Source organism: Alligator mississippiensis, chromosome 5, assembly GCF_030867095.1.
Source record: "Alligator mississippiensis isolate rAllMis1 chromosome 5, rAllMis1, whole genome shotgun sequence".
In the NCBI taxonomy this organism is placed as follows: Eukaryota; Metazoa; Chordata; order Crocodylia; family Alligatoridae; genus Alligator; species Alligator mississippiensis.
Window position 1 is genome coordinate 10,348,235 of NC_081828.1, and position 15,410 is coordinate 10,363,644.

General features: G+C 44.3%; 1 protein-coding gene and 1 long non-coding RNA gene across 5 annotated transcripts in view; one reads left to right on the forward strand and one right to left on the reverse strand.

The window, feature by feature from the left end:
* GLIS1 (GLIS family zinc finger 1) overlaps positions 1–15,410 on the reverse strand; it is a 297,466-nt gene that overhangs the window by 142,840 nt on the left and 139,216 nt on the right. For all 3 annotated transcript variants that reach the window (XM_059727850.1, XM_059727849.1, XM_014598643.3), the window contains exons 2-3: positions 9,607–9,805; positions 1,327–2,431 (exon numbers count right to left, since the gene is read on the reverse strand). In XM_059727850.1, the coding sequence (XP_059583833.1) occupies positions 1,327–2,431; positions 9,607–9,805 (1,304 nt within the window). The remainder of the gene's footprint in view (positions 1–1,326; positions 2,432–9,606; positions 9,806–15,410) is intronic.
* LOC132250732 (uncharacterized) lies at positions 2,425–7,119 on the forward strand. 2 transcript variants are annotated; one of them, XR_009462320.1, is made up of 3 exons: positions 2,425–2,708; positions 3,863–4,064; positions 6,716–7,119. It is a non-coding gene; the product is annotated as an uncharacterized LOC132250732 (long non-coding RNA). The 2 variants fall into 2 exon arrangements; XR_009462319.1 differs by lacking the exon at positions 6,716–7,119 and having other exon boundaries at positions 3,863–4,851.

Here is a 15,410-nt window from a genome sequence, read left to right on the forward strand (position 1 = left end):
TATGGCAATAACCGTAAGTCATTTAAATTCCTCTCTACTTTAGCAAAAGTATTTTTGTGCTACTTATAAAACCTGCATTAAATCCAACTGACAGAGGGATCACTCTTCAAACTATTCCTCTCTCAGCCAGGTAGGTCATGATTCCTCAGGCAGATGATGATACATTTCCAGTTTTAATTAGAATAATGTAATTAATTTCATTAAGGCAACTATGAAAGTAGCATCAGTCAGAGACCAGGACAAATGAGACGTTTTGCAGAAATGCTGCATATAGTTTTTCCTACTATCATTAATACTTGACAAGGTCTCATGAGCCAACACAAAATAGCAGTTTGTCCTATAAACAACTTTTCCTTCTCTTTTCTTTTTGTAGAAAACCCATGCTTGCCAAAATGGCATTCATTCTTGCCTAAACTTCTTAAGGATTTTGCTCATTGTAATTTTTTGCTATTAAAACAATGAAAATTGATGCTGGGGGAATTCAATGGGCAGCTCTAATGTTTCGGTGCAATGATTTCTTTGATTTTTCTGGTTAAAGAAACCAATGTCAGAGCTCTGTTTAGAAGCTCCTGTCAAACTTGCTCGTCTTTGTGTCATTGTATCAGGGCCTTATATCATCACTGCTTCCACGGGACATCATTATTTTTTATTCTAATTTGGCTACATTGTCAATCTAGTGTGCATGTGCAGACGGAGCTGTCCCCAGGAACCTCCTTTTTGAAATGAGGATGTTGTTTACATCTGCTTGCGCAGAGGAGAACAATAGTTTTCACGGGAAAAAAAAAATCTCTGTTTTGTAAATTAAAAAAAGGACTATAAGCTTTGGGAAATCTCATTAACATTTTTTTTTAACCATTCTAAACTCTTAATAAGGTCCTTTTTCTTTCTCCAACTGCCATGGCAAACTTTTGCACTCATAACTCCATGGGTTATTGTGGAGCTGGAGGAATGAAAAGAATTTCATTAGATGTGTTTTATGTTTCTTGATTAAAAATGTCACCCGGGGCTCAATGACTCTTGTTTTACATTAAATGACTGCTGCCTGCTTTGATCATCATTTTATTAATGCTTTAATGAATATTAAAAAAAAATAAACCATTGTATTAAACGCTAAGCTTTCATATAAAGGAACGGAGTCTCTTTTCCAAGAGCTACAATATTTATTACTAAAACATTTCCTTGCAGATTAAGTCTCCGGTTCTCCTTAGCACTATTGCGGACTACGTTACAGGAAAGTACAATAATTAGATTGGAATAATGCTCAAGAAAAAGAGGGAGAGAGCAGAGGAGCGTGTTTCTAGTCAAACAAATATATTCCAGACTTACCATGCACTTGTTTGGTTTTTCTCCAGAATGAACCCTCATATGAATCAGCAGTTTGTAGCGAGCATTGAAAGGCTTATACCGACGGACGCAGCCAGCCCAGAAGCAAGTGAAGTCCTCTCCTTTCCGCTGGTCAATGTGCGTCTTTTCTATGTGTCTGACCAGTTCGTCTTGTTGGTCGTACGTGGCATTGCAGTCAATCCACCGACAGACCTGTTTGCCGTTGCTGACCTCTTGTTCGTCCCCTTCGCTGGGTTGAAGGGACTTGGGAGACATGGAGCCGTGCAAATGAGGCAGCGTCCCTTGAGCCTGGCTTAGCTGCTGGTGCAAGTGATACGGTGGCGGCAGGCCCTGGTGGTGCCGAAAGAGGTCTGTCGCGGAGGAGTAATCGTCGGCCGGTTCTTGCTTTAGGAAACTCACCTTCTGGCTGCCGTGCGAGGAGACATCTTGCTGAGGAATGCTGGTGCCGTTCATCATGAGGCTGAGGCTTGCATTTTCCTCTGTTTGCTGCATTTGTAGCTGATCACAGTCACCTCTGTCACATTCAGTGGAAATAGATACTAGACATGCTGGCGGGGAGGGAACGCTGCACGGGTTCCCAGGCTGAGAGCAGGACTGGGGGCGAGAGGATTTCTGAGCACTGTGGTGACTGATCTCCACGGGATGAAAGGAAATGCCAGCTGAATTAGTCCGCAGCCCGTTCACGCAGGTGACCAATGATGTCTGCGACGTATGGATGATAGCTGTAATATCAATTCCTTCAGCTGAAGTCGGCACAACAGAGATGCATCTCTTCTTCAGGTTGCTTGATTGGAGCCGGGCTGAGTGCTGAGGGCTGCCAAGTGACAATGGACCCAGGGAGGAGCTATGTTCATTATTAAACAAGTAGGAAGAAAGTGAATTTGTCAAGCTATTATTCATTAGGTCTAGTTCGGGATGCAGACTACCAGAGCCTCTGAGCTCCATCCCCTCGGTAATCCTCCTATGTGCTGCAGCCTCCGATAGGACCTTATAATCACTTGGGCACTCTTGCTTAATGTGCTGAGCGGGGTGACTTCCATTCATGCACGAAGTGGGAGAATCTACCGAGTCCTGAAACCTGGGAGACCTGGAATACAGTTTCGTTAAACGTCACTGACTGCCGCACAATTTACGATTGTCATATGTGATACAACATTTATGAAACCCTTGAGAAGAGAACCGCTTAATCTCTACCGTAGGCCATCAGCTTCTTGCAGCAATTACCTTAAGGCATTCGGTGATTCCTCCTCTGCAACCTTGCAAAGACAGCATCATTTTACACGTGACTCATTCATTTGACCCAGCAGGTTATGCGACATACAGACAACTTCGCCTCCACCGCTACGGACAACTCACCAATCCAGGTACAGGCTGGGTCAAGCAATAGCAAACAGCATCACATTTAAAGCCGCGGTGTTTTTTAATTGTTTGAATGAGTGTTTTAGTCGGAGCATGTGTGGAAAATACCTTTGGGTTTTCCTTTGGGTAACTGAAACATGGCTGAGCTGGTTTTGTTTGTACTTTAAAGAGAATCAGGACTCGCAGTAGAGATGAGATCTTTTATTAGACCAACAAGATTTTTGCAAAAACAATTCTTTAATGGCAAGCTTTCGGGCACCAACTCCCTTCATCAGGCATCGGAGAAAAGATTGTAAAAGTTCTCCTGGGTAGAAATGAAAGTTCATTCAGCTCAGCGATGAACTGACTGCCCGAAGGAGTTTTCCATCTATTGACTCCTTTGTGAAATCCTAGGAAATATGAACTTTCATTTCTACCCAGGAGAACTTTTACAATCTTTTCTCCGATGCCTGATGAAGGGAGTTGGTGCCCGAAAGCTTGCCATTAAAGAATTGTTTTTGCAAAAATCTTGTTGGTCTAATAAAAGATCTCATCTCTACTGCGAGTCCTGATGACCTTTTCCTCTAGACCAAGACAGCTACAACCCAGATACCTGATCGTTTAAAGAGAGACATTCTCCTTCACTAAATTCCTAATTTTTCAACTCACAAGGAATTTGTTTGAGGACACTAAACAGCTAAAAATAAAGGGGAAAGAAGGAAATAACCAGGACAACTGTCAACTATATATGAAGACACTCATGCTGGTAGCCTGAAACCTGTGATGTTCAAGCCCTTTCCCAAAAAATCATCCACAGATTGGATTGTATTAATTCTGGTTTCAACAGGACCGTTACTTGGATTAGCTGCTTACTATGGCGGTCCTTCTAGGTCAGGGGTGGACAACATGCGGCCCAGGGGCCGGATGCGGCCCACCAGGCCATTCTATCTGGCCCGCGGGGTCCCTAAAAAATTTAGAAAATTAATATTTATCTGCCCCTGGCGCCTGTCATGTAGCCCTTGATGGCTTGTCAAAACTCAGTAAGTGGCCCGCTGCCCAAAATAATTGCCAGCCCCTGCTCTAGGTGTTAAACTGCCTTGCTCATTTTAACTGATTTAATCGCTCCACTTAGTACCTCTCTTAATAGTGTCCCCTCTCCTTGTCTCTTGTTCGTTTACAGAAAATCTTTTCTTTCTGCCAGCCCATTCCTAGCATCTGAGGAAGTAGGCTGCTACCTACGAACGCTCGTGTGTCTGTGAACAAGTCACGAAGGTGCCACCTTCTGCCTTTCTCATTTGGTACTATGAGAAGGATAAGAGAGTCATCACTCCCTGACATATCCTGACCCTACTGGGAAGCCAAGCTGGGAAGCCAAGCTTTAGGTAACTAAGTAGAGCCAGCCAGGAGCATAGAAACACAGAGCTAGGAACATAGAAACTGCCGTTATCAGATCAGGTGAACGACCTGCCAAATCCTGCATCCAATATCAGGTGCTTCAAAGAAGACAGGGCTTAAAAACCTTGCAGAAGAGACAATTTTGGGATGACCTGCTCGGAGGGAAAATTTCGTCCCCGCATTTGTTTCTAGGCAATTAGACATTGGTTTACACTTCAAAGCAGGTTTTCTCTATTATAAATATTTATCCTAGCGGATACCACTTTGTCTGCCTCCTCGGGACTAGCAGGTATTTCCTAGTATTCCCAGAGTTCATGTGGGATTTGGGTAATCAAGAGGTGAGGGACTGGGTCTCTCCAGATAGGGAAATGGAGTACTTAAGCAAGTACTAAATGACTGCGCAGTAACAACTGCGCAGTCGGGTGCTCGAGTAGACGTGCCCAATGTGAGCAACGTTTGTATAAATGGCATACAGAGGCAGATAAATCCTGGTAAGGAATTCTGCACAGAGCCACTGTACCATCGCTGTGATGGAAACATCCACGTGACAAATTGCAGCACCGTCAAATACACTGCCTGTATCCTACATCTTTGGCTAATTCACCTCTACTTTCCCCACTAATCCCTCTTTGCTGGGAATATTTCTACAGTTAGCTTTTAAACAGCTATCTATTAAAAGAAAACCCATCCCCAAGGAAGTTTCTCTTTTGCATAAAATGTAGCATTTTGTCAAAAAATAAAAAGTAATCTATGCCTCAGGGCTGGTACTATTCAGTTTTCTAGTTTTGCCTGTTTTCTTCCAATCTTACGTCTTGTGAACCATTCGTACTTATTTTAAAGGTTTTAGTCCCACTCAAGAACCACAATTCCCCACTATTTAGATCTCGAACAGTTGACTCTGCCGCTTTAAGGATACTGTATTTAATCATTTTAGTGGCTTCCATAATCCATTAGTTATAATTCCTCTCTCTAGGTTTGCACCGTTGGTTTCATAGTAAACTAAAGCACCTGGTTTAACAGATGGCAAGGTTGAAAAAATGGGCCTAATGCATTTTTTAGCACTTCTAAAACCACATGTCTGTAAAATATGTGGCATAAGCAAAATATATGAGGGAGCGTTTCATTGGCACTTGTCTGGGATGGCCTGCATGTAGCTTCGCACAGCATTCCTGCTGTCTTAAACTCGTTATTAGAAAGCCTTTACCACACATCATCTCGAGCACAATGTACTCTGCGGTGTGATTTCTAAAGGGAAACACAAGGAAGATTGAGTTGAATGATTTCAATTGAGAGAGAGAAAGAGAGAATGAGCGTGAGCACATAATGAATTCACATATCCATCCCTGCAGCCCTCTTTCACAAAGGCTCTGCTTATGTAATCATTATTAATTATTATGAATAGTAATGTAACACACACTTGTACCCACTGAATTGGATTTGAATGCGAAGCTCTGTAACAGACTCCGTTATGAGAATCATAGCTTTCTATCTGGACCAAGTTATATACACTGCCCAGCCTGTGAAGGAGTTAACGCTGGCCACGTCTACACGAGACACTGATTGCACAATAGCTCATTACTACTGTACAGCAGCGTCCCATGGCACGAAACATGATGCGCCGCTACTGCACAGTCAGCATCACCAAAAAGCCATTGGGGGTATTCCTGCACAGTTATTTAGTACTTGTGTATGCATGTACTAAAAGACTGCGCAGTAACAACTGCACAGTTAGCGTCTCGTGTAGACGCAGCCACTGATGTAGGAATTCGGCATTATTTTCACTTCCCGGCTTTTTGGAGCGCTGAAGTTTTCGACTATAAAGTGGCATTTGTCCAATGTATCTGCACTTGCTATGCACCATGCCGTCTTGGACCGATCCTGTTCCCTTCTTCTCAGGCGTAGGGGACCTAGACTGGAGTGCAAGAGGTGAAGTTTGACTAAGCAGGTGAAGATGCAGGGATGGGATGCCAGGAGCCCTGCTCCACAAAGACGTAGTGCTACTCTGTCTGGGCATCCCAATCAGGGACCAAGACCCTACTGACAAGCAAATGAAAGAAGCAGAACAAAGAGACAGAGGCGGCAACATGCAGGGGGAATGTGGCAGGGGCAGTGCTGGGGGGTTAGAAACTGGGTTGATCCATCTTGCATTAAATGGGATAGCGCTAGTGCCAGTGGGGCTTTCCCCCTCCCTTCCCCAGTGGGCTTATGTACAGATTAGGTACTGGTCCTTTTTAAAGTGCTCACTGGGCATGTCTCCACGTGCAGATTTACTACACAGTAAATACGGCAACTTATGCCAGCTTGAACGTAAATGTGATACCTGCATCATGCAGGTATAAAATTTATGCTCCATTACTTACTGCGCAGTAATGCACATGTAGATGCCTTACTGTGCACTAACGCTGTGTGTGTGGACTGACTTAGGACTAACCTTGGGCAGGGAAAGAGAATTAGGGTGGCACTCAGGGAGAGTGCAGGGCTACTGTATGGCACACCCGTCAAGAAGGTTGGTCCCCCCCATACACATCTTTGATTTTTTTAAGCCGGTCCCTTGTGATCGCTGGCAGTTTTAAGAAGCTGGAGGATGCTGTGCTGTTACACATTTCTGGGCTCTGCCACCTTTTCTGGTTTTACACAGAGAACTGAAAGCCCAACGAGGAAGGAGGTTTTCTGCGCCTGAGACTGAGCTATCTAACTGACGGCCAACAGGAGCGGCACACCGCGGCCAGTGATAACAGTGCAGGTACTAGGGCTTCTCCAGTCCACCATACGCATCTCTAGTGGCGACTTAAATGCTATTAACTCAGCTGTGGGAGAGCAATGAGAAGAGGAGGCATGATTCCTGGATGAATGCAGTCATCGTTAAAACACGGTGCCTGAGAAAAATGAGTCAGGGAGGAGCTGGGGGGGAAATGAACTTCAGTGCATTGAGAAAAGCAGCAGAAGCCATTCATCTCACCAAACCCTGAGCAGAATGTATGCTTGTGGCAAAGACATTTGCAGGGCCATCCCTAGGGACTGCCTCAGGCCCTGTGCTTTGCGGGGGGGCCCTGCGAAGCTGGGCAGAGCAGCTGTGGTCCCGCCTGGAGCTGGCAGCTGCAGAAGCAGCCAGGAGACCCCCTCTTCCCCCTTTGCAGGGGTACTATGGCCCTGCACAGTGTTAAGGAGGTCCTGCACCCCCACTAGGGCCCCACACCCCCCTAGGGTTGGCTCTGGATGTTAGTTTGGGGTCTCTTTGTGGTTGCACAAACTGGGATCATATATGGATTCAAAGTTTAACCCAGAGAACTGGTCTGAATTTGTGTTTCCCCTTATGCATCAGACACGGGAGCTGGCCAGAACGGCCAGTGTAGAGTTCAGCCAGCCCTGCCCATGGCAGGCCGTTGTTTCTCCATGCATTGCCTAGGAAGGAGCCGTGTCCAGAGAAGTGCAGAACTCCCTCAATCTCCCGCTGACTTCCCTGGCAGCTGAGATCACTTGGCACCGTGCAACATGGGGTTTTTATATTTTCAACCCCTCAGGGTAAGGCCCTTGTACAACTATGACACTACATACAAAAACAAATAATAGCACTAAGAATAAATGCTCTTTATCTTCACTCCCACTCTCAATAGCAGCTCTGGCTCGGCAGCCTGTCTGAGCAGGGGGGCTCCCTGAGCTAGGAGTAGCTGCGCTCGGTCGGGGAGGCTCACAGAGCCACACGGGGCACTAACGCTACGCGTGAATCCAATGTCAATGAGAGCGGTGGGAACAGCTGGATGTACAAATGGACAGTGAGGTGACTGATCAGCCGGACAGACAAGCGGTCCGTGAAGGAAAGGGACCGCGCCGTACTTTATGAGGCTTTCCCAATACTTCTAAATAGTTGCTCAGGAGATGGTGAAACCTGCAGATTGGAGGCCATGTTGCAGGACAAATGGGGCAAAATTAGCTCTGTCACCTGCTGTTTTATCATAATAGCAGCCCTCTCAGGTTCTGCTGCACACAATCCTCAACGTTGTTCTGGGACTCTTCCCTCAGACAGCGATGGAAGGAGTTCATATTTCTAAGTGTGGTACTGTGATCCCCTGTATACAGGGATCTGTCATTTCCTCATTATGGTTTTTACAAAAAGGTTCAAAAAGATCTAAGCAGGGTCCTCTCTTCCTCCTTTTGTTTGCTCCTTCCATAATTATCTTTGTTTCATAATTGTCCTCACTGACAGAATAAAGCCAGCCCGATAATTGCAAACCCACATGGAGCCATGAAAGGGTTGGGATGGAGCGAACTTAAATGAAGCAGCAGCATCATAAAAGTTGCGATACCAAAAGCAAAACGTTTGCTATTTGGCATGAATGTGCTCTGGTCCTTTTTTCTATAAAAAGGTCCCTCCACGTGCGTGTCATATTGATGAAATCTTTTTCATTCCTGGAAATAAAGATAGCCTTGTACCATTAGGAAATGAAAAAGAAAGGAAGAAAAACAATGCATAAAAATGTACAATAAATCCAAAACAACCAGATTTCCCTAACTAAGTTGGAGTCCACGTTTCCTTTTGCTGTGTCTGTGGAAAGTGGGGTTTGATAGTTCCAGGCAGAGAGCACCAATTATTCCAAATATTGAAGATAACGGTTGCAACTTTATTGAAGTTTTTCTTTGCTCTAGCTCTTCAAAAGATCCAGATCATGCCATATCCTAAAGCTTTGCCAAAAAACAGTGCAATTAAAATAGATAGTCAGATTTCTAATTCATAGCAGGCTTCTATTCACAATGGATGTCTGTTTAGGATATTCGTGTAAAATCTGGTAATGTTAACATTTCTAACAACAACAACAACAATAGAGTTCTCTTTTCATATAATTAAATTATGGCAAATATTTCAATAGAAAAATCTGTTCATGGTAGGTTGAACTATAGTGCGTATATCAAAAGCAGAGCCCAACATTTTCATGTTATGGCCTCAGAGCAAATCCCCAGGTTATAGCTCTATGGGAACATCTATTCCCACCGTGCATCCTCTAACAAACTCAGAGTATGCAGGCTTCCTGTAGGTTTGCTGGTGGCATATCACAGTGCCATATGGGAGACGCCGGTTTAGAAGTCATTCTGCCATCTCCATTTCCCAGGCTGCATCTTGGAAGCATCATGGGTGGTAGTTGAGAGAATGCAAGAAGCTCGCTGACTTCAGAGCATGCTGCAATTGCATCCATAGAAAAGCCATAATTAAACCAAGGGAGGATGCTATGGCCAAGGGAGGATGCTATGGACCTTGGAGTGGCCCCAGCTGGCAAAGAGTTATGGAGTAGTAGCAGCAAAATAGCAGCAAAATGCCATCAGAGAGCTTCAGGGGAGACATGAAATGCTTAGCCGAGGAGGGACGACAAGGTGAAACAAGGCAAAGAATTCATTCAAACGTTAGGCAACCAGGCCAGGCCCGGGAGAGGAGATCTCATGTTCAGCACCTGAAGGGAAACTATGGAGGAGAAGATTATAGCAATGAAGCACTCCCAAAGGGTAAAGTATAAGAGGCAATAAAAACTGAAACAATACCTTGTATCCGTGTGTGTTAAATTCAGCTGACCAACATGGAGCAATCTCTCACAAGACAATGGGTGGTCTCGGGTAAGTGGATTTCCTGTGTGGATGAATAGACTCTGTCTACAGACAGGCACTGAGCTATTTGTCATCTCCATGTCCATCATGTTCTTCTTCTCGGAGATCAAATTGCAATGGTTGTATCCACCATTCACTGAGAGAGAGAGAGAGGGAAAAAAAACCCCATAAGCTTCTAATGAAGAGAGAACTTCTGTATACGTGTTACTCAATATGTTCCCAGTTTTGGCTCCCGTCATCAAATTCTTGCAACTGCAACAGGAGAGAATGCTGAGGGTTTCACAATGAACCAAAACCTAATCCCGAAAAGCTTGGCATCCATAAATTATTGCTATGATTTCTCTTTTTATATTACGAGACTATTTTTAATTTCACACTGTAGCTTAAAAAAAATAAAAATATAATAGTTTCCTTTAATATCTACTGTTTATGGCAGGGTTTTTTTTTTACATTTTTAGGTTTCGTGCTTTGGGGTCGTTTCTATTTTGTTTTCTTAAATGAACGAGGATAAATGTTGATGTGGGGGTTTCTGAAGTTTATTTTTATTTATTGTCACTTGATTCATCGTTCATGTATTACCGTGACATTCTTCAGGTTTTCAATAGCAGTCGAATGCCACCAGAGAAACTTCTAACTGGCTTACGGATGGTGAGGAAGACCGTGTCTAAATCATAGAGTATTTTTTTCTGTAATATATACAAATGACTCCTCCCCTCCCCTGCTCTGAACTGTTGGGTGGGTACGTTTTGGAGCTGTCTTGGTTTCCACTGAACCATCAGAGATTGACCCCCAAAGAAGCAAGCATGGCAGAGAAGGTGATCCAGAACGGGAAAGTCTGTGCTCCTTAGCCCATGAAAATCTAATTCCTGTCCATGCTGGAAATGTTTATAAAGAAGGTACAAGGTACTTTACTTCTGAAAATGCACATTTCTTATTGATGATTGTGAAACTCCCACTGACCTCAAGAGAGCAAGATTAAACCCTTCAACTTGAAGAAACATTTATATAACCAGGGAGGAGATCACATACACAAGTCGAGCACCAGTGACAACTGGTGACTTCTGTTTTATCTTGGGGGGAGGGGAAAATTGCAATTACTCAGTGTTTACCTACTTCAAAAGCATGTTAAGTTTGGGGTGTTTTTTCATGCCTCTGTATAAAGTACTCTGAAATCCTCAGGTGAAAGACATGAGAAATGGGAAAGCTGTTTGTTCTAGTTCTGGTTGCCTTTCACTCACAGCCTTCCTAATTCCTGGACAAAAATGACAACAAACCCAAGTCTTAGCCCGTTTCTAGTCTGCCACAGATGTTGTGTATCAAATCAAGAGGATTTATCTATGTTAGTGAGGGGTTTGAATGGAAAGGAAGAAAGGTTGTGTATGTCTCCAAGATATCTGAGCAGAAAGGCATACTATGCTGCACACAAAATGTAGTACAGGAATATTTTCAATGCAAAATAAATTCAATTTATAAACAGGAAAAAAATACAGCTGGGTTGAGATCCTGCCTGATCCTGCTGTCTCTACTCAGGCAAGAAAACTCTTGTCAAAGTCAAAAGACATGTATTGGGAGGGAGGCATGTCTAGACAACATGTCCGTGCAACAGGGAATTGTTTTAAAGTCTTTCCCGGTATTAAGGCTGCCTATACTTGAACAATGAACCAGCAGTAGATCAGAGACTTTCTGATCTACTGCTGAAAACAATTCGACTGTTAGCTTGCATGGAACAAAAGTATTGTTGGCAATTTTTCGGAGCGTATGACTGCACCACTTCCAGTTGCGCTTTCAGCAACATGTCAGTCTCCCAAGCGTTGGATTTTGACTAATTGTAAGGCGAAGCAAAATGGCTTTAGGCCAATCAGCACGAATTTGCTTCAAAACGTTACTGAAAAGGGGTACAGTACATTCATAAAGCAATGACTATGGTGTAACTAGAGTGGCCATTTCTAATGGCTTGGCACATAAGTCTGGAATAGTGCAGAAGGCCTGGAGAGGGTCCCAAACTCAACGGCCTGATTTTCACATCTCTTTCAGCGTTGAGCGTGAACAGCATGTAAACATAAAGCACAGTCTTTCCAATGGTAAAATACCCTCTTAATTTGGGCTGTTGCTGCTAACTGAATATGTTTTATTGAAAAACCTTTCTGGCAGAGAAATTCTTGCAAAATGCCTATTAAATGTGCAAGCTTACATAAACCTCTTCAACAAAAGTACCTCTGATGTGGGGCTTATACTGCAAGCTTTCTATTTAATTTATATCATTCTTTCATGCTTAAATACATTCCAGCCTACTTGATCGTAGTACTGGTTAGCTGTGATGTATGATGTTATCAGAAGTATCAATGTATTGCAAATGTTAAGGCTTTTCATGAAATGAAGCAATTAAGAGCAAATTTAAGAAGTTTTTCACTTTTTTTAAATGGCAGCAATTGCCCTTTATTCTTAATGGGGTTAAAGCCACTGTTAGAATGGCTACCATTTAAGTAACCACAGTTTAACAGTGAAGCTGCCTTTAACTCAGATGGTTGCCAACTCTCTTTGGTTCCAATGGATGGAGGCTATGTCATCCGCACGGGGGGCCACTAAGTTGCTCAACTCTGATCTTGCTCAATGAAAGTCAACCCAAGGGTGCAGACACACGCTTACGTGGAAGTAATATGATTACATCAGGGTCAAAATGGGGCGGATGCAGGATATACAGCCTAATATCTGTTAGTCACCCCACTCCAGGGAAGCAATATCCCTTGAGAAATGAGTAATTACACACCCTGTAAGATACACCCATGGAACAGCCATGTCTTCTCTCCTAGTCAGCATCATCGTGGGGTAACTCTGTTCAATGCAAACAGTTTCTCTTGCCATCTAGCGGCCAGGAGCTATAATGGTCCCTACTGCGGGCAGCTAGCTTGGGACAGCCAGCCATTTCTCCATCTTTTACGACAGTTCAGAGGGAAGACAAAGGTAAATTACTGCACAGTAATAGCGTTACGTCTCCACAATCTGAAGCCAACTTTTGCAAGTGACTTCAATTGGAAGTAGGTTCAGATTTTTGGCAAACATGACCATGAAAAGGGGGAAAGCACGTGATTATGGGAAGCAGGTGAATCTTGAAATGCAGGTCCAATATAGCCTGGAAGACTCACTGATGACTAGGAAACCAGTAGAATGGATGACAATAAAAGAGAATGAAAACTGGGACACTGAAAAGGGAAGGGATTTTTAATCAGGTCATTTAAAGCTAAGTCTTCTTATTTGCTTTAAGTCTACTTCAATAGCCAATAATGAATGCGAAGGGACATCTGTGTTAAAGATCCAGTACCCTGACCCTTCAACTAAGGTGTGAGAATTCAGAAAAAAAAGTGTTATGAACTCTCAAAATACATACTCGGGGAGTCACCTAGCAATAGCAGGCTTGACATCATAGATATTTTAAGGTAAGCAACAAGGAAAGGGAGGAGAACTCTCTAGTAATAAGAAAGCAAAGCAGGACACAAGCCCAATTTTTAAACAAATATTTTGTTCTTCAACTTCAGAATGTCTAAACCATTCTCTCACTACCTCTGCAACAATGAGTCACACGCTCCCTCTGTTCATGTTACACAAGGCTAAGTTATCTGTCAAATAAGGACAATTTGCATCTCACATAAGTGGCATTACCCCTGTTTACATTATAATCAAACTCAAAACCTCTGAATCTCTCTAAAATACATTTCATAGCAGTATGCCTCTACTCAACTCAATCATGTGACTGGATTTTTATTAAAGTAAGTTGTTTTTTTTTACCTAAATCTGGAACAAAACCAGATCCTGGTCTCAGTTCCTCTAGGACAGTGTCCTCAGCTTTTTTAGACTCAAGGAACCCGTTGAGAACCTCTTTTAGACTCAAGTCGCCCCTTGATTCAAGGCAACCCTTGGAAAATGCCAACCCTTCGTTTTCACTTGATTTTTGACAGCAGGAACATACTACAGCAACTCTCCTGTCGCAAAGAACTCAGGAAGATCACAACAGGTCCAAATGTTTCCAGCACGATGGACTCCTGTTTGAAATCTCTGGGTTTATCTTATGAACTGTGTTTATAACATTGAGCTAACTTTGTGTGGCACCCTAGAGCACCCATGAAAGGACCTCAAGGCACCCCCGGGTGCCGTGGCAATCAGGTTGAGAATCACTGCTCTAGGATAAGCCTGGAGTAGCACCACTAACTTCAAAGGAGCTATGCTAATCTCAATGTCTTGCTGAACGCCCTTCAGAAAAGTGACCTAAGCACATGTCTATGCTGCATGGGACACGTGACGGAAAGTTAAGCCCTGAGCCCTGGATTGTGCTTGATGGGCATCCGAGTACAGAAATTAGGAAGAATAAGTGGTTCACGAGACCTGAGGGTATGTCCAAGTGCCACTCTGACTCTCTGAGACAGGACGCCAGATAATGGCACTAGGGCATGAGCTCAGGACTTTTCTAAGTCACGTGTGCCAACTGCAGGGGACCTCGACTCACACTGAGCGGGTGCAGCTCGATGCTGGGTGGCGGCCTTGGACTCAGCAAGGAGGCTGTATCAATCTGGCTTTGGGTTCTGATGAATAATATCAAACAAGTGAACTCTGCACTGCCAGAGCTAGAAACGGCCAAAAAAACATCCATCAAGAAGTATTTTTAAGAGTAAGTGTTTGGACTAAGTGATTTTTTTGTTTTCCAAGGAAAAGTCATTTCCTGTCTGCAGAAAACTTTGTCAAAAAAAAAAACAACCCAGCTTTTTTTCTAATTCCTAAATTAATACAATAGCTAAAAATGTTAAGCTGCAAGTAGAGAACATTGATTTGGAAATGGTATCACACAGGGGTGGATCCAAAGGGGGTGCAGGCCCCCCCACCCCCCTTCAGTCGACCGTGCCATAGGAGCAGCACTCAGGGACTTTTTCAGTCCTTGAAGCTAGTACAAATTCCCCCCTCCCTTCTCCTCTGTGCTCAGCAGCACCTTCCTGCTCCCTTCTGCTCCCCTGCCTGCCTCTGGGGCAAGGCAGCTCCAGAGCCCGTTCCTGGCCACTCCAGCTGGGCTCTGCAGAGAGCTGGGCTCAGCCAGGACAGCAGCAGCAGTGGCAGCGGGTGGGATCCTCCTCTCTGCCCAATCTCCTAGGTGTTGCCTGCCAGCCCAGGAGTAGTCTCACGAAGGGGAAATCCTCCCACCACTGCTGCTGAGCCCAGCTCCCCATGCAGCCTAGATGGAGCAAGGCAGGAGGAGCTCTGCAACCTCCTGGCCCAAGGGAGGACACAGGACCAGTGGCAGCAGTGGGTGGGGCAGGGGGGTAAAAGGGAGTGGAGGGGTTGTGCTGCTGGGCATGGAGGGGAAGGGAAGATACTTCTTTGACTGGGGGATTTAATAGAAGTCCCCAACTGCTGCTCCAGCAGGGTGGTCTGCCACCCCTGCAGGGCTGATTGCACTGGTCTACCACCCCTGCAGTGCTGAATGGTGGGGGTTCAGCCACCCCTGCAGTGCTGATTGCTTTTAACAAAATCCCAGATCTGCCCTTGGTGCCACATCCTCATGTAGGAGTCACAGTCAGGGTGCCTTACAGCTCATTCCCTTGGACCAGCTGTGCTTCTCCAACTGGACTGCATCTGCCATCACGCTCTATGCAAGAAGGGAGACAACGGCATATCATGAAAGATGCCGAGCTGGAAGCTCAGCTCATAGAGGACAGTGGGTGAGTGAGACATCCAATCTATAGGTCTTCTGAGGCTCC